Source organism: Tripterygium wilfordii, chromosome 23 (genome assembly GCF_013401445.1).
Source record: "Tripterygium wilfordii isolate XIE 37 chromosome 23, ASM1340144v1, whole genome shotgun sequence".
Taxonomy (NCBI): domain Eukaryota; kingdom Viridiplantae; phylum Streptophyta; class Magnoliopsida; order Celastrales; family Celastraceae; genus Tripterygium; species Tripterygium wilfordii.
In genome coordinates, this window is record NC_052254.1 from 11,678,012 (window position 1) to 11,702,710 (window position 24,699).

The window sequence follows — 24,699 nt, forward strand, 5'->3', positions numbered from 1 at the left end:
GGCCTGTTTTCAGCAAGAAATACCATGACCAAGAATGGTCTTGATTCAGTTGAAGCAGACAAAAGTACTTTTTGGGTCTTTTGCAGCCGATGGAAAAAAGCAAACCAAAAAGAAAGAGCCCAGAAAATTGATAATCCAAACCAGCCGCCATCAAATTATTGCAGAATCTGAATAATACCAGTTTCTAACTTTCATGTTTTGTTATGGGAACAAAGAAGAAATTCTAACTAGATTAATTATCAACTGCAAACCTACATTCCATCCCAAAAGGAATTACTACAGAAGAAAGAACACTACAATCTACAACCCAAAACGTTCAAAAGCCCCTACTCATAGCCATAGGAGCATATCGGACTATCGGTCGCCAGGCTGTTCCTGGCTCACCTGTTCCATTGGGGACCTCGCCACGTATTCATGGCAGTGTTTTGTTGGCCCTGGCCCTGCATCATATTCACAGAAGAAGAAGAAGAATACATGGTTGCCACATTGGGTTGCTGATGTGGAAGTAATTGGGTCACCATGGGTGCAGTCTGCTGAAAGTTCTGCACAGCAGCGTGTTGATGTGATATCTGGGGCTGTGAAGAAGCTTGTGGTTGCCACTCTGGAATATCGTCATCGTCATCATCATTCCATTGCCTGACTGGTACACCAATTCCCCTATTCGCCTGCCAGGTCCTGGGAGATTCACTTGTTTGGGTTTGTCCATATTTGTAAATCAGCTCCCTCATCTGGTCTACCGGGGCTTGAGAATGCATACGGAGGGGGGCTTGTCCAAGTCTCCTAGAGGGATTTTGGGTTGACCTAGTAGAGAAGTTAAACTCAGGCAAATCATCTTCATCCCGGGCCGTGCCGGCTCCAAACCCCGGAGGCACATCATCATCATCGTCATCCTCCTCAATGGTTTGGGTTTGGGGTTTATTAAAGGGATTGGTTGGACGTCTTGGGGTGACATTCACATTCATGTTTACATCTTTATCTTCACGTCTCCTAGAACTAGTAGTAACGTGGTGCTGCTTTTTAGAGCTGCTGTGTTTATGGTGTGAAGAAGTTGAGTTGGGTGATATGGTTGGAGTCAGTTTTCTCAATACAAAAACACCAATTAGACCATTGTCGATGTTATCAAGTACTCCTGTTTGGTCATTCGATACGATTTTCCCGAGCATCTGACGCATTTTCTCATTGGTGGGGCACAGATAAAGTTCCACTCCTGGAGAGGGCTCGGCAAACCCTACCCTCCCATCTAACACATATGAATCACCCACCTGCACAACCAAATTCTGAGTAATCTATTCTATGGAACCACAAAAATCATCAACCGCGCAGCAAAATCGATTAACTTATTACCTCACGAATGCTAGCCTGGTCACTTTCTGCAGACCCCTCCTTGCATATGAAGTGGACAATCTGGAAAAAAAAAATCAAAAAAAGTTTAAACGAATATTAAATGAACATAGGAATAATATTTAGGTGAAAAATACTAGGTCTACTTCGTGGCAGTTTTTAAATATCATTTCATGGATTTTGTTCGACTTTTTGTTCATTGCAACACCTGCTTCCCAGTACAGCTATGAGTGTTACTGGTTCATTGAAGTTGCAAAAGAAATAATATATAGCTTACTCACGCGACCAACTAGATATTTGGAAAAGATGAAAAACTCTGTGCCTTTTCCCATTAGATATCTAGTCACCTTATCTAAACTTTATGCCTTGATAGAAGTCCAAAAGCAATTGACATACTTCCGTCCTTCATATTTTGGCTTAAAGCAATATAGCAGAGCTAGTCTTTTAGAACAGTTTATCCGCTTCTAACTAAACATGAACGAGCAGATTCACTAAATAAACCCTATCACTTGTATGATTCACAATTCACACAGTTCACAGCTTGGTCTGTAAATCAAGAGATTGTCCATCCATCTTTCTGGGATAGAGAGAAAAATCTAAACTCATTTTCACCAGTAACTCAGCCTCGTCTCCCCCCAATCGTGGGAAGATGCTTGCATGGAATTTGTGGATTATCATAATAGGTAAAGAACAGTTTTCACTTTCTTTTCTCCATTTTCTGTTTTCTGGATATAAGAGAGACATTAAAAATTTAATACACTGAAGAGAAACTTGGGATACCATAACAGCCCGACTTCGAGACATGGGCAGCTCCTGAAGGAATTTTTCAAATGGATTGAGTCTGACCCTCCCTTTGAGCTCAATGAGGGCAGGCCACTCCTTTGTTGACACTTTCTCACCACTGCAACAAAGAAACTCAATAAGCAAACAAGACTACTAGCATGAATTATGCCCAACAATTTTTCAAAGATAACTTCCTAAAGTTAGAGAAAGAATGCACAAATCAAGGACAAACAACTGATCACACTTTTCACCCAGGACTGATTACTGAAAAACAACGGTCAGTACATATACTACGAAGCAGATCCATCACCACCACAAGTCTTCAAAGCAGTCTTTCCAATAAGATCAGCTTTCCTCCTCCGGGTAGCTTCTCAACTGCTGTTTACCTTTTTAACTCTTTTGACTAGTGTAAAGCATATCTGCAATGGCATCAGCAACTAACTGGAAACTACACTAGGTAATCTGCCGATCAACAGGTAGCACTAAATTTCAAAATCCCTACAAATACACTCATTACTCCGAAATTAAATCCTAACCCATCACTATTTAGCTTATGAGATGGCATCTGTTTAATCGTGTGAGATATGAATTATTAGCAAATAACTTTCAACCTATAAAAAGCCAAGTCATATAATGCCAGCACAAACTGACATTGGTTCATATTTGCCAGTGCCAGATTACTGCCATAAGCCATATTGGGAATGAAGAAGTACTACATGGATTTGCCATCTTTTTTTGGATTTGTCGAAGGATAAGAAACACCAAGCCTCAGCTTCCCAGTTCAGGTTACTACATGAAACCTAGTTAATACCCACTGTACTTTAAATAAGAAAGACAAAGACAGCCATCCTCACATCAGTAATACCAAGTTTAAACATACCTTTTGAAAACAGCAAAAACAGGGGCCAGTGCCGAGACATTTAGCTGAAGTAAGCCTTCCCAAACATGTTCACCTTTGGACACACCGACAGGAATGTTTTCTGACTTGACATTTTTGTCACCAGATTTTGCATCAGCATCTGACCTCGCATCTATTGCATCAATATTATCAACTTCATCCGGGGAAGTTTGAACAGGATCTTCTGGAAGCCCATCCGGAGACTTTGACTTCGACTCTAAGTCATCCTTGCCCAATTTTGGTGAGACCTTTCCCTCATCTGCTTGTAAATTTGCAAAAGGCGGCTCTGAATTAAGGGATTCCATGAACTCATCTAAGGAAACAATAGGAGGAAGAAATTCAGTATCCTTCAATCCATCATCCACCATTAGCCCTTGCATTAAATCATTACCCTCAGTAGAAGGAATCGTAAGTGTACAAGAAATGTCACTATTTTCTAATTTACTCTTATCCCCGGTAGCTCTTTCTTCTTCCTTTACAACAGGGTTAGCTGGGGGAGATGCTTCCTTCCCCTCAGTATCCAATCTACTCCGAGTAAAAGAACTTGCACCAACTGATACCTCCACAGAGACACTGTCATCTGGCTCAACTTCAACTTGGAATTCACCCTTGTGTGTTTTTTTCACCAAACGCCTGACATCTGAATCAGGCAAAACAACCATCTGGGCAAGCTCTTCTGCCTTCGCCATCCGCCACTCAGAAAGCTCCTTAGAAGCAAGATCCTCTGCAGTCATATTGCAAAGCTTCTCAGGGGGGATTTCTCCAGCCACAACTCTTTCTCTCAGTTCAGGGTTATTACGATCCTTCAAATTAAACAAAAGAGACCTGCCTTTTTCTTTATATTTTTTATTAACACCTCCAAATAATTTGAAGAGTTCATCTTCAATTTTTGCTGCCAACATTTGGGGGGTTTGATCAACTTGTTCCTCCACTACTCCACCAACTTCCTGGTTGCTTGGCTTTTGATTCTTAGCAGACAGAACTTCCTTATTCTCTGTCAAATCAGCAACGGGATCCATTACCCAGGAGAGCCCATTTCCCTGCAAAAGTTCATCTTTCGCAAAAATGTTGTCACTAAATGAATCCTCGTCAGCTAAAAGCACATTTGATTGGAGCCCCAGATTATCACAAATAGTATTTTGCACAGAATTTCCAGCACCTCCATTGGAAGAATTCTCTTGTGATGCACTTCCCCCATCCTTACCCTTTTCCACAGAAGACCCCTCACTGGCCAGTGAATCATCCTTGGGTAACTTGGATCCCTGGTCAAGAGCATCAGCAAGAGCCAAACCGGACCCAACGGATTGAGAACCTTCCAGTGTCTGCCCAGTTGCAGCCCCACCTTGAGAATCCTTTCCTAAATTTGATGGTTTATTTTTACGCTGAGTAACCAATTCCAAGGCAGATGCAAGTGATTCTCTGAGTTTGGACCTGTAATCTGTCTGAATTTTTGGAGAAGATTGTACTTGCACAGTATGAGGCTTTTGAACTGACGACTGCTGTGGACCAGATTTACGAGGAGCGGATTGCAGTTGTACTGTTCTCTTTGGTGCTTGCAAGTGTTGGGACTGCAAAGTGTTATTTGATGGAGACACTTGCTGCATCAACCATGGCCTGTGTTCACTTGGTGCTACCCTTTTGTTGGGCATTGACATATTTTGTTGTGCAACTTGGTTGGACACCGGCTCCATTGGTGCCTTGCGCTTACTAGCTGCCGATAAATTCTGCATATTATTAAAGCTCATTTCCATCTCCCCTAATTGCTTGTTAGGTAGTAAAATCTGCTGAGGAAACAAACCATAGGCTTGTGTGCCAAGCTGTCCCATCTGCATGTTCGACATTGATAATCTCTGAAACCCAGGATTATATGATGGTATATTTTGGATGTTAGACACTGGTACATGTTGGGGTGTGGGAGCAATGGAACCTGGAGGCAACATGAGCCCCATATGCATGGTTGATACCGCCATGTGCTGATGAGCAGGATTATTTGTGCCCGACCCCATATGTCCGCCCTGTATTGATGAGTCAAATTGATTAAAAATGGATTCCATCTGATTCATTTGGTTGCTTGCCATTGGTAGTGCTGGACACCGGATCGTTGGACAAGCTAGACTCGCAACATATCCAAGTGCCCACTACAAAAATGAACCGCCGATTAGTTTCTAACTCGGTACATTCAGAGAGTAAGGTATTATTGAACAATTACATCAGATGCTGCAATTACACACTTTTTTGAATGCAATTATACACTAAAAAAAACTATGCCTTCATGTATATATCGACAAATGAGATATTGCACCCGTATATGTGAGAATCACAGCCATAATTTTTCAATTCAACTCATGCACCAAGCCCTCTATGCCAAAAAAAAATAAGGCTACGAAAAGAGGTCAATTACAATAACTGAATTTTAGCTATCATACATGTGTAACAGATCCTACGTTAAACTGTGCAAGACTACAAGAACAAATCCTCATTAAGAAAATCTTATTAAATAGTTAAAAGATACAAAACCCATCAGGTATAGAGCCAAGAGATATGAAGAAGGTTGCTGCAACACTACATCTATTGCAGACAAAAGCAAGCAACGCGAAATTCTTTAGTCAAAACATGCTTGCAAATTAGCATTAAATAAAAAACACGACAAGTTTTTCCACACAAGCACCTGCAAAAGGCACAACTCATCTACTTTGATCTCATCCACCAAATCGAAAAATTAAAAATTAAAAGAAAAGAAAAGAAAATCAAACATCCTACGCATGTCATCTCAGATACCCGTCCCACGATTCAGAGACAAAAACTGATGATTCAATGTTGATACTATCCGTTGACACATAAAAATATAAAGATTATGCGATATCGAAGTACAAACCCTAATTCTGGAATCACCAAACAAAACCAGCACAAAAGAAGTAAATCCTGATCCAATAAAAAAAAACCGACTCAAATTCAAACAAATCGACGGAACAAGAAAGACACAAATCCATGCGCAATAAAATCGATTTACGGAATAACCAAAAAGCTTAGCTACGGAATCTTTTATCGTGGCGACGTGTACCTGATCGTAGAATCTGAAAAGAGGTTTACGGTAAGTCGCCGGAAATGGAGTTGAAGATCTGAGCTGATTGAGAGGCAGAGAGAGTCGGCTAAAGAGATAGAACCTAACTTGCGCTCTGTTTGGTGTGATTATAAAAGAAACGAAAACCCTAAAAGCTAATCCGAACGGATAATATATATATGCGCGTGTGTGCCCGACTTTCTGTCCGCGTCAAATTCATGACCCCGTATAAGTTTTTCTAGAGAGTACTTCGGCTTGACACGTGACACTCGATCTGTGGGACCCACTATACTACAGAGGCGGTTCGCTGTGATCTTCTCATGATGGGAGTTGGTACCATCCTAGACCGTCGGATTAGAGGGATTTAGGTACTAACAAACGGGCCGAAAATGGGCCAAAAAGCCCATCCAGAATAGATGGTGCTTCAACAGGCCCATTGACCGACACGAGAGGACAATTGGCGGTCATTTTTTATCTGACAATAAAAACAAACATGAATCACACATGTATCCCTCAAACTCACACACACATGCAACCCATACACACTCGCATAAATGTACACAAATGTTACCCACAAGATACAAGATTTGAACCCTTAACCACCGGGAAGAAATACACGAATGGAAACCAGTTAGGCTAGCACCCAGTGTGTAACAACCTTCAACAATGAATAATTAATGAATCTACGAACAAAAATTATAAAAATTACAACAATTAAGATCTATTTATCTCAAGATTCAAGTGAATTCGTGAACTCCACATATCCAACATGATGAATGATACACATGAAATCACAACTCTATAGTTGGGATAACTCATCGGCAATTACAAGATCATTATTGCTCACTCCATTTACATTGTCCTGTAGCTAAAACTCCACATGACCATATGATGCCGCCATTGAAAGACAATTCCTAGCTTAAACATAACCTTGTAACGCAATTGCCGTGGTATCTATATAGCTACAGCTCACCCTGAGGAAATAAAATCAACTGGAACAATGGCAGGGATGAGCATTCTACTGCCATGTATTCATCCATCCCCTGAAAAATGATCCTCAAGGTACTAGCCCTTCGCGCACATATACTCGGATTGGTGCGTATAATAGAATTAGAACATGGTGCCGGCTACGCCATTGCCCACCCTATTCTCAACACGTCTGTGGCTGGAGTTGGAGCTGGAGCTGGAGCCGGAGCCATACGAACCCAAAATGCTTTCACCAACCTCATTCTTGCAGAGAGGGCACAAGGCGTTGATCTTCAGCCACTTATCCACGCATTCCTTGTGGAAAAAATGTGAACAAGGCAACTCCCTCAGCTCATCATTGTTAGCATACTTTGCCAAGCAAATGCAACAAGCCTGCACAGAATTTGAATCAAGAAACAGTAGCAACAAAATCAGTCTTGTTTTTTGATAAGGAACAGGAACTTTTTGGTTGAAACAGAAATCAGAATCTGCTAAATGTATGTGGTAATACTGGGTTCTAACTTATGACCATAACCTCACAACCATACCATAAAGACTTATATTTCCTTGATTTGAACAAACAGAAAAACTGATGCAATGCCACTTAAAACACTCTAGGAAAACTTACAGCAGAGTTTTAAAACATTTGGTAACAACTTGCCACTTTCATTCAGGATACCCCCACATTCATCGATTTTCTATTTCATTTAGACACAAACAGGGATTCCATTCACCCCTCCTCGCAAAAAAAACCCTCAGTTGGGGTATAAATATAATGCTGGGTATATGAAGTTGCAGATGATCCAATGTGAACATACCGCATCTTCTCCAGATATTATGCGCTCTTTATCTGTTCCTGCCGCCACAAACCCACCATCACCGGCACTTGAACTGCCATCTCTATCATCAGTATGTCTATTTTTCTTCACGTTAAACTTGTATGTTGGTAAAGCATCTATTGATTCTGCTGTGGCACCTCTGGTCTGTCCCAGATCCTCTCTAAACCCAAGAATGGAAATTATACATGGCAGGCAGCAACAGATCGTGGCACACAGGATGAAAGGCATGGCATACCCGATACAGCTTATAGTAAGAAACACTATACATAACCTGCAAAGGGAAAAAAAAAAAAGACATAAGAAGAAATATGAAAGCAAACATACGATATACACAAATGACTGGTACCTATACAAGTTTGGAGCCTCTGAGGCAGATGAATGCCCTCCAAAAATCCAGACATTGCCAACTACAAACCAAACTGCAAAGAAGCAATCCAGAGCCATTTTAAAGTATTCCACCAGCACCTTGAGTCTGCAAGAGCACAAACAGGCCTGTTTGTTTACCTAGAATTTTAAATCACCAACTATGCCATCCAGAGTACTTTTGATGATAGAGAAGTAGAATCGTACTATCCACTGCTAAAAGAAGTTATGCATTTGACGGTAAAGAATTTAACGGAAACACCGGTTACATGACAAGTAGAATCATGGTGTTCATAAATAACTGATGGCACTGACAACCACCATGAAACCATTTGCAAGCAGAGATCAGAGGCTTGATAATCGGATAATGAATTCGATACAAACACTTGGGAAGAATCTAAACTAGACCTGAGACTTTGAGTTTCACATTGTCTGTTTTTATCTGCTTTTGCTCATTTTTGTAAAAGAATTTACATTGTTTTTCTTAAGAAAATAATCAGATTCAGGAAAAAAAATTATCAATGCCTTAATCCAAAGCTAATTGGAAAATAAAGTCAAACTTTCATAATGCATCACCACTGTCCTTTCCATGTATGGATGGTGCTGCCCATCCAAGGGAACAGCAGCAGCACAAATCGAAACATGGAGCAAGAAAAATCCAAAAACTAATGATGTGAAGTAAACAATTTGATGTAGAAGGAACATCTGCTACTGTTAGAGATATATATTTTCTAACAGCTACTTTTCTCTTGCTACTCCAAACCTACCAATAGAATAAAGGATATAAGAATTGAGAGCCAGGCCAAATTCCATAACTCATTACGAACAGTAGTGAAAAAATGAACAAACAAAGTCAAATGAAATATAATCCCATACTGTGGCGTTACACGATAAGGTAGACCCATGGTCAAACAGAAATAGCTAATTACAACAAAACAAACCTTCTGAAGCAGCACTTGCCGCTCATTTCACAAAAGGTACTATAATAAAATAGAATTAAACCAAGCATGTTCAAGTTAATGAACACAACAAGTAAAAAACTCATACCTTGCATTCAGTGCCCCAGAATCTTGACCACCTCTAGGGGATGTAACAGCACTCCGATGATCTTCCCCCTCTGAAGTCCTTGTCACTGAGAGGGAAAAGGGTCTCGCAGAAACGTTTATATGCGAAGAACTTTGACGAGGTTGTGCCGAGTCTTGCCCTGAAACCAGATTACGGTGACGATACCGCCAATAAAGGAGAGGGAGGGTCGCAACACATCCAGATGCATAACCAATCATCCATTCAAATAATGGAGCCCGTGGGTTCTCATGCCTAGACAAAGACAAAACAACAACAGCTGCAATGATCTGGCTCACTGTAAGAGCTAGTTCAACAGAAATCCATAACCCAGAATTCAGCGGACTCCTACGACGACGAGTTTCCCGTCTCCTGATGAATGAAGGGTTTCTTGAGTTTGAACTATTAGAAGAAGATGTTAAAGGTTGATGAATGGGTGTTCTTGCACTACTTGAAGGTCTGTCTTCATGTTGCAATGTATCCAAGACATTAGAAGTCCTTTCCTGAGAAGCGGTCAACAATGAACTATCAGCAGTCCTTGGCATGTCGATAACAATATGCTCACTATTGTCAAGGTTCTCCGCCCGCTCCATTAATAATGGATGAGAATCTGTTCGACTCTCAGAATGTATTTCCGAGGAAACATCCATCTAGTCCACCACCGTTATTGAAGCTGACGGAAGCATAGAACAGCACAAAGCTATCACCTTCACACGCTAAGATCACGTGTCAAAACCACTGTCTTTCGGCCCGAGGACTTGTCAAGTGATATTAATAACATTAAATTACTCCGCACAACAAGAAGCAGATCGACTAACAATCTCCACCTCTGCATGAGCAAGTGAAAATCAAAATAATCAGCAAGAGGACAGACCCCTTTGCCTTAGAAAAATCACCCTGTGTCACTAAGAAAGGTAGACAATACTAAAGAAGTTCTACTTTCAATATCTGCAAATTATGATGGACCTTGTAAAATTATTAACATCCAAATTAGCAGACTAACAGACCTCCTTTGTTTGCTTCAACAAATATTTTTAATTTAGTGAAACGATAATTATCAATACGATAGTGCAAGATTGTTTTCTGCATTTTGCCCTGCTTTCAAAATATGATTAGAATAAAACCAATACGAACTACTCTCACGTATCATCAATAACCTGCAAACAATGAACTTCTTCATTTTCCAAAACTCGATGAGTATGCTCAAAATATAGCTTAAATAAACAAGGAAAAACTAACACAAAACTAAAAGAACCAATTACAATTGTATTATATAATAAAAATCAACAGTATATGATACAAATATCTTTAAAATAAACTCATAAGTTGATTGGAAAGGATTTCTCATAAGTTGATTGGATCGTGACTCATAAGTTCTTTGAACTGCAAAAGACTAAATGCCCCCAAAAAAAAAAGACGTTGACAAACCATCAACCATAATCGCACACTCAAGAACCCTAAAACACACCAATTGACTGTAAAAACCGCGGAAATAAAATCCCAATCAAAACTTCCGAACCGCTACAATACAAGTTACTCTAACCATACATACACTGACAGAGAGACAGCGAAGAAGGGGTTCGTACCGGATAGCAGATTGGGAGCGAAAGAGAGCCGATAAAGGTTTAGACTTTAGAGTTGAGAAATGAAGGAAGCAGCCTAAAACGGTGTCGTACGCCGTTGGAAAAATCGCTTCGTCGCTTTCTTTACAGGAAAGATGAGTCGGCTTTCGAGCTCCATTGCTTGGCTTGATTTGGAAGAAGGAATAAAAACATGGTTAATTACAGATAAACGTCATTTTTAGCATCCAAAGACTTTTTTTTTTTTTTACAAACTCGTCATTCATTGATTTAAAATGAGATATTTAAGGGATTTTGTTAGAATTGTTATAGTAATGAGTAGGGTTTAAGCTGATTTGACATATGATCAATTATTGTAACATTAAAATGATGATATGTATGTTTACGTGTTTTTAACCCTATTAAAAAAAATTAAAAAAAACTCTTTCAAGGTCAATGCCAAGGATACTCGCATAGCCAAGGAAGGACAGGCCCTCCTTTGCTTAGTCACGTGCGATCTCGTCGGTGCGTCGAATCCATGGCCATGTTGCTGCCTGCGCTATCGAGATGATTCACACCATGTCTCTCTCTCAAATAACCCACCATTGTCATAGATCAAAAACCATAATTTCAAATGCCAAGCCGCGTGATTGCTTATAAGTCTTGACACCATTGCATTTGTGGATTTAGTTATGCGGGGCGTAACAAGTGGACCAAATGAAAGTATTTGTTCCGATATCATGTTAAAGTCTGAATCCAAATATATAAATAAGTATTTATTCATTTTTTTTTCCTCAAAGGATTGCACGAATTTGTTTTTAGATCATCTCCGTAATACTTAAGTAGGCCTATGTGAGATAGTTATACCCAAAAGATACATCTGCAGAGATGTTTGAACTTTACTTATATAATTATATGTAACTAGGTTAAGTTATGCACAACCGATATGGAATCGAAGAGTTTCAATAGTTTTTAAATTAAGCTTTTATAAGTTGATAAAGGACAATGCTAGAGACCTCCAAATCTACGTGGCATTAAAATAACCATTGATTAAAAATTAACCATTGATTAAAAATACACATGTAGGATCCACTTCACATCCAACACTCCACATTAAACGGGAGTCTTTTGGGGTTCACTTATTTAGGATCTCAAGCATTATTCATTGATAAATTAGTATAGGGTCGATTGGGGTAGGCTGCTATTCTTTGATAATAGCAGCCCCTCCTATCTCTCAAATCTAGTCCATTCAATTCATTTTTAGAAGATCCAAAGGCTGGTTTTGAATTTATACGTAAATTTTTAACTGTAAATTTACAAGTACGACGCACCATCCATTTTTAGATGTAACTTTTGAATTGACATCAAACTCCCTAGTTTTGCATGTTAACCATTAAGTTTTGAATAACACGTGTAAAATTAATTTTCATGTGGAATTAATGCGTTAACCTAAAATATAAAAATAATGTGGACAAATCTCCACCTGACATTTCTTGTAACCGTTATGTGTATTCAAACGGGCAACATATGTGTCAAAACGAACACTGAAAATTCATTCTCATTTCAAATCACGCATTAAAACATGGAGTATTTTTAATGACCAAATGCAATATTAACACCTTAGATAATCATGAATGACAAACCATGTTAAACCTTATTTCTCTAATAATTTTTGACTTGATTATCTCTCACGATGGTCTCACGACCGGCGGCCTTGTATTAGTACCAACAAATTCGATCAGATCCACTCTCCTGCGGGCTGCGACCACAAGAACACCGATTCACCACTCTTGTCCATCTCCTTCTCCGTCGGCACACATAATCCTCACAATTTCGGGCCAATTTCGGGCTTGGAAGAAAGGAAGAGAGTTATTTAATATGATGTGGATGACGTGTCATTAATTTTGTCCTTTAGATCTATTGAATGGACTAGATTTAAGAGATGGGAGGCGCTGCTATGCCTATTATCAAAGAATAGCAGTCTACCCCTCCCCTGGGACAGGGCAGAGACTTGTTTGAAATAGCAGCGTTGAAGTTTCGATCTGTACCTTTCTACCGTCCGATCATAGTTTGTAGAGTGTCCGTTACTGCCAGCGGACTCCAAGAGGAACGCAAAGTTCTCAAACAGCCCGTGACACAATTCTTTTTTCTTTTTTTTTAAATTATCAATTATTTATGTTTAAAGTAGCAGAGTACCTGCATTTTCCGAGAAAATGCCATAATTTTCTCATCGCCCGAGAAAAGAACCACCAAAACAACACATTGGTATTTTTTTTTTTGCTTTGTAATAATTTTTGATTAATTTTCCTTCTTCAGTTCAATGGATCATGGATATCATATGCTGTGCGTGCTTTAGATCTTCATACACGGGAGCACCAACATCGGATTCTCTCTAGCTTTCAGTGGGAACATCTCTTCTCTTTCTCATTAGATCATTCAGATGTGATTTCGCATTCAAAGGCCTGAAACCTTCACATTCTATTTCTATATATGCACGCACGTATATATGTATATCTTGCTTCCCCTCTCTGTAGGTTTCGTGTGGAGATTGTGATTATGAGAATCAGATTTAGCTTTGCAATTAGAATCTGATCATTAGGGTTTCATGCGCCCCATTTGTAGGCATCATCTATGGCCATATTTGGCAGAGATCTGTCGTTTCGCCAATGTCGCTGCTCCTGAATCCCTTTGTATCCGTATACACTCCAGACCCTGAAATGGACATGCTGTTCCCCCAAAATTAGGGTTTCTGATTTAATCCTCAAGTTCTTGTCAAAACCCCTCCTTATGGTTTTCTTTTAACACTCCATAACTCTTTTTTTTTTTCCTTTTAATTCTAGTTTTTGTTTGTTTCGGTGATAGTCTACAAATTTGACAATGCTTAAGCAAATCTTGAGTAGACTTCCCCGGAAATCCTTGAAGAACGACTCTTCGGAGTCGGTACGGCAAGACTCAGCGTCGCCAAACTCCAGCTCCCGATCCAGTGGTGGCCCTGGCCCAGTGACTTCGGGCACCAGATCCAATGGCCCTAAACGCACCTCCTCTGCCGTGTTCCCCGCGAGTGTGGTGGCAGGGATAGAGCCCCTTGTGCCCTTCAAGGACGTGCCTAGCGCTGAGAGAATGAACCTCTTTGTAAGTAAAGTGAGTCTGTGTTGTGTGACATTCGATTTCACTGAACCAACCAATAACTCTATGGAGAAAGACTTTAAAAAGCACACCTTGCTTGAACTTGTGGACTTTGTGTCTTCTGGGTCAATGAGGTTCAGTGAGCCTGCGATTTTGGCGATGTGTAGGATGTGTGCTGTTAATCTTTTTAGGGTTTTCCCACCAAATTACCTGTTCCATTTGGGTGGAAATGGCGGTGAAGATGATGAAGAGCCAGTGTTTGATCCTGCTTGGCCACACTTACAAATTGTGTACGAATTGCTGCTTAAATTTATCACTTCTTCATGTTTAGATGCAAAGGTGGCAAAAAAGTATATAGACCATTCCTTTATGTTGAGGTTGCTTGACTTGTTAGATTCAGAGGATCCTAGGGAAAGGGACTGTTTGAAGACTATTTTGCACAGGGCTTATGGAAAATTTATGGTGCATAGGCCATTTATTCGAAAATCTATAAGCAATGTATTTTATAGGTTTGTGTTTGAGACGGAGAGACATAATGGAATTGCAGAGTTATTGGAGATCTATGGGAGTATAATAAGTGGGTTTGCTGTTCCTTTGAAGGAAGAGCATAAAATTTTCTTGTGGAGGGTTTTGATACCCCTGCACAAGCCAAAGTCACTTGGCGTTTATTTCCAACAGCTGTCATATTGTGTTACACAGTTCATAGAAAAGGAGCCGAAGCTAGCGAGTACAGTGATAAAAGGGTTGTTGAAATTCTGGCCAATAACAAATAGCCAGAAGGAGGTGATGTTTCTAGCTGAGATTGAAGAGATTTTGGAATCCATTAACATGGTTGAATTTCAAAAGATTATGGCCCCATTGTTTTGGCGGCTTGGATGCTGTATTAATAGTTACCATTTCCAGGTATTTCTGTTCTCTCTTTACCAAGTTTATACATTACATGCTGAAGTTAATCTTCTTTTGTTTGTGAACCCTCATTATTTTTCATGCAATAAATTCCTTTTATGCCATATATTCAGATCGACTTTTGCTTAGAGCAAGAATAATACAATTTATATATGCCATGTAACTGCAATTGATATATCCTCATGGACATGGTTTGGATTGTTGAATTAATTCGGAGATGATAAATGATTCATCTTCCGTCAGCTTTACCTGTTGGTTAAGCAGGGTTTCACATGGTATAAAAGTCATGGCCAATGCTTGGTTCTGCTTTCAGAACTTGACTCCACTTAAAATAAATATGCTACTTATTGGACTCCCAAATTAAGGATAACGTCCAGTCCATCTGTAAACAGGAGTGTTAAACTAATAGTTAGAATTACTAATGATTCACTTGTACATCAACTTGGGGTTTTAGGATAAACACAGTTTCTCAGGCATAACCTTTGCCCATAAACTTACCACTTGTTCCTGATAGACTGGCTGGTTTCTTTTCTGGCTCTAGGACTCCTATGTGCAAGAGAAATATGTTATGCCTTGCCTCATGTAAAGCCACCAGAAAGAAGGTTTGCCACTTTGGTAGATAAAGCTTTAGATACCTAATGTACCCAAAATCGTGGAAAATCACTTGCACACATCCTCTATCTTCATTGTTTTATGTCGGGTTTCCAGCACAAGTCGTGGATTATAACAATGTTTGGGCAATTATTCTCGAAAAATCATAACGTCCACTAGGCAATGACTAATATTGCTTAATCTACATGAAACCTTTTGTTCACACTTGTTCAGTCATAGAACTGATGAAATCTTTACGTTTGTTTCTTTAGGGTCTGGGTATTGCATTCGCTGCAAATGGGTGCCAGTCTTTACGTTTGTTTGTTTCTTTGATGTTCATTCATTTCCAGGGGAACATTGAGTAGTTGTTAGTATTGTATTCTTTTGGTTTAAGTTCATACTGTTGATATATCATCACATGGGTAGCAATTCATAGTTTCATACCCTCCTTACTGTTTATTAGAAGAACCTTTGGCAACAATCAATACTTGTATTGAACTTGAGAGTAAAGCTCCAGTACCTGTTGGGAAAGATTTGAGTACTGTTTTGACAAATTTTTGGTTCAGGTGGCTGAAAGGACCCTTTTCTTGTGGAACAATGATCAAATTGTGAACCTGATTGCGCACAACCGGCAGGTGATCATGCCCATCATAATTCCAGCCTTAGAAAAGAATGCGTATGGCCATTGGAACCAAGCAGTGCTCAATTTAACTCACAATGTCAGAAAGATGTTTGCGGATATGGATGAGTTGTTGTTCATGTCCTGTCATGCTCGATTCAAGGAGGAAGAAGCAAATCAAAGCATGGTAGCTGAGAAGCGGAAGCAAGCGTGGGTGCTGCTTGAGAATGTAGCCAGTCTCCAGCCAGTAACAGGGAAAACTGCCGTCTTAGTAACTCCTTTAGCAACGACGATTGCCTGTTAATTGCAATTCTTGAACTGCTGTTATCCTGACCTTACTATCTTTTGGGGGCCGGGGCTGGGGGAGCATAGAAGTTGACGCAAATGGTTTGGGGATCATGGGTATTTTTTGTGGGTGGTCCTCCGAGAGCCAGTTGTTGTAACTTATGCTGTTATGATCTTTAGCATCTAGTACTACTGTATGGATTGTTCAGTGCTTCCTGCATAATGTTGTTGGCAGGGGCCATGGAGTGGATTGTACAATTCTCTGTATGAGCTAATTGATAATTACCTCTTTTTATGTATTGTATTCTTAATTCTAAGAGAAGCTGAGCAGTGAATTTTTCATGGCCTTGATGGCTGTCCTATGTGCTTTTCACTATGAAATGAGACAAAACTGTAAGATTCTACTTAGGGGTGGCAAAACTCAATTCGATATGGATGATGGAATTTGTCCAATCCAATCAAACCAAGTTTGGATATAAATTATATGTTCGAAATCTGAGTTTTAACACAAAAGTTTTGTCTTGTTTCAAACTGAACTCAGGACCAAACACAAAAATCTTATTTGATTTACTTGTATGGATCTTAACCTAGATTAGATTATTATCTAATTTATTTGTTTGAATTTAAACCAATTCGAGTTTGGTCAATTAAGTACTTTTGATATCCAATCCGAATAGAGGCCCAGACATGTAAATATTTCGTAAAAACATGTCCGATTCAGAACGATTTTTTGTCAGCCTTAATTCTACCCTATATCAGTAAATTTTATGCCTGAAAACCAACTGTTTATTTCAATGAAATTGAAATATAAAGCTAATATTAGGACCAAGTTGACGGAATTTCTCAATAGGCAAATCAAATCTAATTTTGGTTGGCTGCAATTGTTTCTGTTTTTATTTAAAACAATTTAAAATATTTTTCTTCATAAATAAAATGTCAGCAGGCCTATAATAAGCCTACACAGGATACTGCAACTTGGTGGGGGAAGACACTAAACTAAGAAGTAAAATTATGTTCAGAAATCAAGCAGAAATATTTTGAAAACCAAAATCTTCCAAAACTAAAAAGTTAATAAAACGCTAGAAGCAAATTATTTTCTTCAAAATTCATAGAAAGCAATCCCCATAATTGTAATCCACCAAACACCCGAGTCACTAATTGGAGTGATAAGGATGGTGTGTATCATCCTGGTGATCAAAGTTTGAATCCCCTTCCCCTGTTTCAAAAAATAATAATAATTGTAATTCACCATCAGATGGGATCCGTTGCCTTGTGCCTCACTGCCAATTCACTAGTCAATATAGACCTCAAACACTTGATCTATGGCCTTCTACACATAACATTTCATGACAATACTACGGAAACAAGATCATTACATGTAAAAAAAGAGCGTTTGTTTTGTAGTTCATGAACTCTGTAAATACAGAGTGATATATTCAATGGCTAGATTTCCATGGCATTCTTGCCATCTAGCAAATAATTCTAGTAACTGTGAAAGACTGACTTCCCAAAGGTTGGGAAGTTCCGAAAGATTATTACCCGGCAGGCGCACAGGCCTATAATTGTCAAGGTAAGGCAATTACAGGTCATAATTGCTCTGAAAGTAACAAGAAACAAAGAATGCTATAACAATGAAGAAAGACCAATCAGAAACAGATAAGAATCATAACTTCTAATATAGAGGTACTCGTTTCATGATTGGAGTCGCGATTAACCTCAAAGTACTGCAACGCGAAGAAGACGGTGCCATCACATAAATAGTTCAATTCATCTGGAATATATCTGCTTCCTGTTCCTGTTCATTGTTAGAACAGTGATAGAACTCGTTCTGGAGAGGTCAAGTCTGCCACACACTTGAACTGCCATGTCATAACAAAGTCATCAACACAACATATCACAGAAAAAGAAAAGATGGCTTTAAAAATCCCACAAGACCATAAAACCAGGTGGCAGACGGTTTATACCTTTTGCTGTCTGTACTTCTCACGTATAGCATTTAGAGAGCAGCCATTAGTGTTCAGCTGCAAATCTTCCAGTTCAAGAACTGCAGGTTTTAGTTCTGATGCCTTGTAACTGGTATAGTGCTCTAAGGTAGGATTCTGCAAGCACACAGGAAAAGACTATTCACATTGTCTATTAGATTAAAAACGTGTAGGTAAAATATAAATGAGGGGACAAGAGGTGCAGACCCATGGGTGGTCTGTCTGATCCACTGTCCATCGGGCAAGGAACACAGCTGATGCTGCTACGATGGAAGGTAGGTACTTTAGGAAGTTATACTCAAGAAGAGTCAACTCAGCTAAGTAATTTGCCAAAAACTCCATCTCCATACAAGGAACCTGTATATCAATGTAACTAATCACTTCCCCTCTATTTTAAGTTGATGTCGATAAACAATGATCAGAAAATTCTAGTTAAAATACCTTGTAAGAACTCTGTGCTGCTTGAATGAATCTCCTGAAAACCAAAAATTTTGAAAGTGAAAATAAGCAAGCTTTTTAATAAAGGGGAACTTAAGAATGGTAAAAATTACAGTATGATGAGAAAACCTGAGAAATGTCTTTGTGGTTGGAACAGATAACTGGAAGTGCAAGAGATTCAGGAGTTGGCTCTCCATTTTCAATACCTGCCAATATGACTTTAATCAGTAGAGTTGTAGACGTGCACCAGTGCATGCCATTAAGACTACTGTGGGGAAGTTTAACATAAGTATCTTTAGGTTCTTTATTAACTACAGAACACAGCTGAATTTCACCATGTGAACTGAATGTTTATAATTCAGAGTCTTGCCCTCTTCTTATTTGCCCTTAGTTTCTATCTAGTGCCACTCCGTTAGTCAGTTGTGAGGAACTACGTCATATCTCACGGCCAGTTGCACTTCATTCTGCCTTCAAATTGAAACAAACGACTACTTTTAAATGCTTGTTCATGCACATGATGAGAGGGTCTTGCTTATCTCTTCCCATCTTTGCATTATAGCCACCACATCATTTGTCCTATACCCCTCCGTTGTTCATTCACTATTTCTAAGACGACTACCGCAACGCCACCACTATCTATAACTACTTCTGAAAGCATTGATTATTGCTGCAAAATTATGTGCCTAGATATTTACTCAGAGCAAAATGGAAGATGGGAAGAAGTGCATGAGTATTGTCTGTATATCGCAATATATTAAATACTGCTTCAAAACAAAGAACCTATACTTGCTGCATACCTCGCCCCTAGTGTAAGTATTGTCTGTGATGAAACAAAATTCTTCCACTCGTGGTGCACAGATTTCTTCATACTTTCTGCAATCATAGTGGAGAAAAACACACTAGAACCACTAAGTGAAATAAAATAGAAAAAGAAAAAGAAAACAATTTTCGTAATAATGTCACTTGTTTCAAGTCTCAACGGATGCATACAAATATTTTGAATTGTCCAAACCTCAAGCAATTTAATGCTGTCTCCCTCTTATGGTTCTTAATTTTGTAATTAGTTGATGATTATAAAACCAAAACAGTTGCCGTTGCTTCCATAAGTTCGCAATGCAAATTGCAGCTAAATGAGAATGTTAAAACTTAAAAGCATTGAAAGATGACTTTGTAACTCAGCCATAGAGAAAACTATAAGTACATGTCATCCTTCTTAAACCACAACTCAACATAGAACTTACGAGGCAATTAACATGCAAGTTACACCAAGGATCTGAAGTCGCTGTTTTTCAATATATTTTCGCGAGAGGAACCGATCAATGAGATTCACCGTCAAGTATAGCGTATCAGGAACCAACTTATATTCTTCCGAAACCTGAAAGATAACTGTTATTATTTATAAAACCATCCAAAATAGTGTTTGCCCATTCCATAACAAGAAAGATGAAGAGTTTTTTAAAGTTCTGCTGTCTAAATTCAGATAGTGTCAGTCTAGTGCTTCCATAAACATAGAAGTTCCTTGCCAATCATGAAATAATAACTCATAAGTCATAACTATATGTTTAACAAAGCCATAGAATAAATCGAACTATATTTTTTTGTCATGCAGGCTAACATTTGATGATATTCTAAGAAATTAAAAGATTCGCAAGTCCGCAACCAACACACTTTGTTTCAAGTCTTAAATATCAAACAACAGGCATGTTTTGAAGCAAGGGAAAAGATACCTAGTTTACTTCACAATTATGAATATTCGATAAACCTAACCTCCACAAGCCAATCAATAAGAATTCCACGCATGCTTGGAGTGATATCTCGCTGCAAATTTTCCATGTAATCGGTTGAAGGTCTTTGATTGAGCTGTAGGAGAGAAATTAGGAAACCATTAAGTGCAAGAACCAGAGGAAAACATGTAAACTGTATTGTAAAACCTAAAACTCTAAGCTTCAATTCCAAAAAGGAAATTTAAACACTCTTTTTGATCATCTACTTTTAACAAGAGAAGCTAGCAATAATAAAGGTAAAAACTCTAGGGCAAAAGTCTTACCTGCCGCATGGTGAACATGCTATTTCTAGGAATTAAGCTTAAGCCTGTTAACCACTAGGCCAAGGGTTTGCCCATGAGTAGGGCAAGACCTCATAAGTAGAACCAACAGAAAAAATCAATATTTATATAGCTATTGCAATGTGCTTAAGATGGATAGTGCTAGCGATTTCTGCATATAAAATAATGGCAGGAAATAAACCAAAGCAACCATTGTGACAAGTACCTCGGCAACACATCCATTATTGTATATATCAGGCGCATAGAAGCTCCACGATTGAGGATCTTTTACGTTTGAGTCTATATTCACAATGCCTAAACCACTCGAGGCGCCTAGTTTCATGCAAATCTCATTCTCTGCAAAATTCAATCGCAACAACGTCAACATCACATTTGTTCAAAATGGACCTTAAATTCACAGCAACCAAGAAAAGTCCTGTCCTTAACATTGTGTTGTTCATGCAATTTTATTTACTCTCTATTTTGTCACTTCTAACTTATAAATGGAGAAATTTAGCAAAGAACAAACACCTGTCTTTTGCATTCCTGCTGGTTTTATGTAATCTGGTTCCTGAAGCATTTGATCATCTGCACTGGATTCCTGCATGCCATGAAGCATATTTTTCTCTACAACCTCTTTTTCTTGCAACTTCCTTGATAATGTGAGGTCTTGTGGTTCTACCATTCTTATTCTTGATAAATCTTCTGCTAACTTTGTCTTCACATCCTCTTCATCCCGAGGAAATTCCTCTGAGATATCTGTTGCCACCTTCGTTTTGCTCTTTGCCAGAACTCTTCTATCCTTCTTCTCAGCGTGTCCCAAGGGAAAAAAAAATTAAGTTCGGATTATGCAGCAAAAATCAATAACTTGCAACTGAAATAGGGCTGTGGTATAGAGTTTCTTGAAAACATGTAAAAACATTTTTTCTCATGATGATCATGGAGATTGACCATTAAGTGATTTAATTTTAATACTCATGTGGCATTTAAATGAATATGAACTTTCAAATTTCATAATAAGTCGCACTAATTGATAGTTAAACTGATTGTCTAAAAGTTGTAAATTCTTACCTGAACTTTCGTTGCGTTGGTACCATCTATATTCATATCCTCATCAATAATGTTTGTGACATCTTTAAGCACTGCTCTTCTTTTATGCTGAAGTCCATGGGTTCCACTCATGGAATTTTTGTTCTCATCTGAAGCTGCTCTTTTGGAATTAGCTCGAAGAACACGATTCTCATCCTGCTTAAAAGAAGATTTTAATGAGGGGAATATTCCACTGGAAGTCCCCAAGGCTTTGGCCCGTGCTCTTGTGATTCGAGCATTAGGCTCTTCAAATTTGGTAACGCTTTCATTTTCTTTGCTCATAGTTGCCTGCCTTGTAGAGGAGCTATGTGCATACATAAATGATATATCTAAATAATGCTCATTGAACCTGCACTTGAAAATGCCATAATGTCAGACAACTGGAACACAAACTTGACATGCAAGTTTGAATCAACAAATCAATATGTAAGTAAAGATGCAATGCCATTTAACATTACCAAAATCAAGCCAATACAAAACATCAAGGATACTGGCAGTAGTAGCTTTTGTGTATGTTGACAAACAGGACTATTACCATTGCATTTACCGTTCACAAACATATGACAATGTTGGTGGTTCAGAAGGGATTAAACAAATATAAAGCTATTGCAGTTTTTGCGTATGTTGACAAACAGGACTATTATCAATGCATTTACCGTTCACAAATATAGGTCCATGTTGGTGGTGGTTCAGAAGGGATTACACAAATATAAAGCAGACAGATAGCTCTTTGATGAAAATGATAGTATATCCACCTTCAGATGCGGGGAACAAATTATAAGCCAATTTCAAATTTTAGTAGATTAACTTATTGATGTCGAAAACTTTCCTAATAGTAGAAGTTTGTTTCCTTTTCTAGTTTAGTTGCACCTCTGTCGTTAGCTACAATAAACTCTCATACAATTCCGTCAACCTCTCCACTTAAGCTACGTAACCTAATAATTTCAAATTGACCACAACAGAAAAGCCTCATAATTTCAAAGTCCTTCTGGTGCCAACATCAAAAACATCATTGTATACATAAGATCTAAACACTTCAATGATGAAGTCTGCATAAACCAACAATGACAGAAAGAGAATCAACAAAAGGAAGGGGGAACAGAGAACTACGCATACATCATTAAATGCTTAAAGTGTAATCTAGACGTGCTTTCTTACTAAATCAATTTGAACCGTCCTACACAAATGGAGTGCTCAAATTGCTTCATAAATTTCTCCAAATAAACAAAATCCACATGCAGCACGTAAACACGCTGTAGGCGCGAAAATCCACCGAGAATTTAAACTCAAAATTGCCAATAAACTTGCGATAAACATAAGCACCTCATAAACCAAACACATTAATAAGTCAATTTGAACCAAGATTTGCCATGGAGAGGATACCGTAAAGGCATAAACCATCCTCTCAACTCACTGAGCTCAATTCCACCATAAAGCTGCCTAACCAAACAAAATCCAGACACGGCATAACACAAACACACAATGTGCATGAGAATCCCAACAAAACTCAAACCTCACGCCTGGCAAATCAGTCTCCCTCACAGATCTACCATGAGAAACTCAAATCATATCCTCGTTTCAACAAAATCTTTGACTCCAACCGATCCAAAACAAGATTCCGAAACAAAATTCAAGCACGTCAAAATTACATTCAACCATAAAAAAAATAGCGGAAATTTACAGCGAAATAGAGTGAGCTGAGCTTACTGTGTCGTTGGGAGCTCCGCGACCTTCACTAGCGGTCTCTAGAGCTCTATACAGACACAGATAAGAGAAGCTTTTACTGCTTTTTCAACAGAGAGAGAATGTGATGCGTCGATATGAGAGGAGCCTGAGCGGGACGGAGGCACAGTTTAAACTTCCCAAAAAACTTTACTATGTCCACTACCCATTTTGCTGTATCCAGAATTTCAGATCACCTCCATTAAACTCCATGCGAGTAAAGTAAACCAATGGAGCTAGGGTTCTATACAATAGGGTCCACGTAGCATAAAAATGCATCGGCTAATGAAATGCTTGCCACGTAGTATTATAATTATCGAAAATGATTAATATCCGAGTTGTTGGTATTCCAATTATCTCAACTACTCAGTTTAATACACATAATTCAAGTGATTTCGTGGACTCCACCACTACACGTGACGCGTGTGAAATTTTGTGCGTACAACTCAGTAACTAGGACAACTCGAATACGATGTCTATCATAATTGATTATTAATTTGGTAGGGAAATAAACACATCTCGATTTACTTTTGGAAATGTGATCAACTAAACCATCAATCTCGCTCCGTCCTTTGCCATAAAGTACATTTAAAGAAAATAATTGTTGGGAATATGGTATTGTATATTTTATTTGAGAAAATAATCGCATCTCCACCGCTTAAACTTATGACCTCTTATGAGAGAGTGAGTATCCACGGAATCCAAATGAATAATTTAGAGGGGCTGGGAATTGATCATCGATCAATAAATTAAATTTATTTCCACTTTAAATCGAGGGGAAAATATTTTGTAAAATAGAATAATAATATCTCAATGCTATTTGTTACATAGTAACTAGTAAGAATGTTTTTGATATAAATGGAAAACAAAATTTCTTCCATATCCCCAATGGTGAGGAGGGATGGAGTAGAAAAAGGAGTGATCATATTCATATTTGGCAAACATTATCGCACCGGACATTAGTCATATATAAATCCATGGAGATGGCGTACCTAACCTTTTTTTTTTTAACCAACAATGATATC

At 38.6% G+C, this 24,699-nt stretch overlaps 4 protein-coding genes across 8 annotated transcripts; 1 reads left to right on the forward strand and 3 right to left on the reverse strand.

Annotated features, from left to right (window-relative positions):
• Positions 1 to 127: 127 nt before the first annotated feature.
• LOC119992815 lies at positions 128 to 7,123 on the reverse strand. Its single transcript, XM_038839599.1, has 7 exons — positions 7,057 to 7,123; positions 6,644 to 6,741; positions 6,084 to 6,284; positions 3,005 to 5,160; positions 2,122 to 2,242; positions 1,345 to 1,404; positions 128 to 1,262 (listed from the first exon to the last, which is right to left on the reverse strand). The coding sequence occupies exons 1-7, from the start codon at positions 7,121 to 7,123 to the stop codon at positions 381 to 383; spliced, it is 3,585 nt and encodes a 1,194-aa protein (XP_038695527.1). The 3' UTR covers positions 128 to 380.
• LOC119993743 (E3 ubiquitin-protein ligase At1g63170-like) lies at positions 6,707 to 11,064 on the reverse strand. 2 transcript variants are annotated; one of them, XM_038840961.1, is made up of 5 exons: positions 10,900 to 11,064; positions 9,299 to 10,142; positions 8,235 to 8,360; positions 7,868 to 8,159; positions 6,707 to 7,442 (listed from the first exon to the last, which is right to left on the reverse strand). In XM_038840961.1, exons 2-5 carry the CDS (start codon positions 9,961 to 9,963, stop codon positions 7,194 to 7,196), a joined length of 1,332 nt encoding a protein of 443 aa, XP_038696889.1. In that variant the 5' UTR covers positions 9,964 to 10,142; positions 10,900 to 11,064; the 3' UTR covers positions 6,707 to 7,193. The 2 variants fall into 2 exon arrangements, with proteins under 2 accessions (XP_038696889.1, XP_038696890.1); XM_038840962.1 differs by having other exon boundaries at positions 10,866 to 11,058.
• Positions 11,065 to 12,873: 1,809 nt separating this feature from the next.
• Positions 12,874 to 16,761, forward strand: LOC119993384 (serine/threonine protein phosphatase 2A 57 kDa regulatory subunit B' kappa isoform-like). The gene is made up of 2 exons (XM_038840519.1): positions 12,874 to 14,901; positions 16,062 to 16,761. The coding sequence occupies exons 1-2, from the start codon at positions 13,750 to 13,752 to the stop codon at positions 16,416 to 16,418; spliced, it is 1,509 nt and encodes a 502-aa protein (XP_038696447.1). The 5' UTR covers positions 12,874 to 13,749; the 3' UTR covers positions 16,419 to 16,761.
• Positions 16,762 to 17,760: 999 nt separating this feature from the next.
• Positions 17,761 to 23,886, reverse strand: LOC119992892 (cyclin-A2-2-like). Of its 4 annotated transcripts, none has more exons than XM_038839713.1 (12): positions 23,660 to 23,886; positions 21,935 to 22,301; positions 21,395 to 21,665; positions 21,090 to 21,220; positions 20,587 to 20,679; positions 20,061 to 20,194; positions 19,617 to 19,692; positions 18,949 to 19,025; positions 18,823 to 18,856; positions 18,589 to 18,738; positions 18,364 to 18,498; positions 17,761 to 18,258 (listed from the first exon to the last, which is right to left on the reverse strand). In XM_038839713.1, exons 2-12 carry the CDS (start codon positions 22,268 to 22,270, stop codon positions 18,205 to 18,207), a joined length of 1,491 nt encoding a protein of 496 aa, XP_038695641.1. In that variant the 5' UTR covers positions 22,271 to 22,301; positions 23,660 to 23,886; the 3' UTR covers positions 17,761 to 18,204. The 4 variants fall into 4 exon arrangements, with proteins under 4 accessions (XP_038695641.1, XP_038695639.1, XP_038695638.1 ...); XM_038839711.1 differs by having other exon boundaries at positions 21,395 to 21,668; positions 21,935 to 22,306; XM_038839710.1 differs by having other exon boundaries at positions 21,395 to 21,668; positions 23,660 to 23,885.
• Between the last annotated feature and the right edge of the window lie 813 nt (positions 23,887 to 24,699).

What these genes read in the sequence shown, in the direction of transcription:
- LOC119992815 (XM_038839599.1), bottom strand. Translation starts at nt 7,123, where the DNA reads ATGGATGAATACATGGCAGTAGAATGCTCATCCCTGCCATTGTTCCAG. An exon ending in TTTTCAGATTCTACGATCAG is followed by an intron (nt 5,161 to 6,083) that starts GTACACGTCGCC and finishes TCATTTTTGTAG; the next exon opens with TGGGCACTTGGATATGTTGC. An exon ending in CTCGAAGTCGGGCTGTTATG is followed by an intron (nt 1,405 to 2,121) that starts GTATCCCAAGTT and finishes TTTTTTTTCCAG; the next exon opens with ATTGTCCACTTCATATGCAA.
- LOC119993743 (XM_038840961.1), bottom strand. Translation starts at nt 9,963, where the DNA reads ATGGATGTTTCCTCGGAAATACATTCTGAGAGTCGAACAGATTCTCAT. An exon ending in TCTGGGGCACTGAATGCAAG is followed by an intron (nt 8,361 to 9,298) that starts GTATGAGTTTTT and finishes GTGCTCTTGCAG; the next exon opens with ACTCAAGGTGCTGGTGGAAT. An exon ending in GAGGCTCCAAACTTGTATAG is followed by an intron (nt 8,160 to 8,234) that starts GTACCAGTCATT and finishes TTCCCTTTGCAG; the next exon opens with GTTATGTATAGTGTTTCTTA.
- LOC119993384 (XM_038840519.1), top strand. Translation starts at nt 13,750, where the DNA reads ATGCTTAAGCAAATCTTGAGTAGACTTCCCCGGAAATCCTTGAAGAAC. An exon ending in TTAATAGTTACCATTTCCAG is followed by an intron (nt 14,902 to 16,061) that starts GTATTTCTGTTC and finishes TTTTTGGTTCAG; the next exon opens with GTGGCTGAAAGGACCCTTTT.
- LOC119992892 (XM_038839711.1), bottom strand. Translation starts at nt 22,270, where the DNA reads ATGTATGCACATAGCTCCTCTACAAGGCAGGCAACTATGAGCAAAGAA. An exon ending in ATACTTACACTAGGGGCGAG is followed by an intron (nt 19,026 to 19,616) that starts GTATGCAGCAAG and finishes TCATATTGGCAG; the next exon opens with GTATTGAAAATGGAGAGCCA. An exon ending in AGAAGTACAGACAGCAAAAG is followed by an intron (nt 18,259 to 18,363) that starts GTATAAACCGTC and finishes ATGACATGGCAG; the next exon opens with TTCAAGTGTGTGGCAGACTT.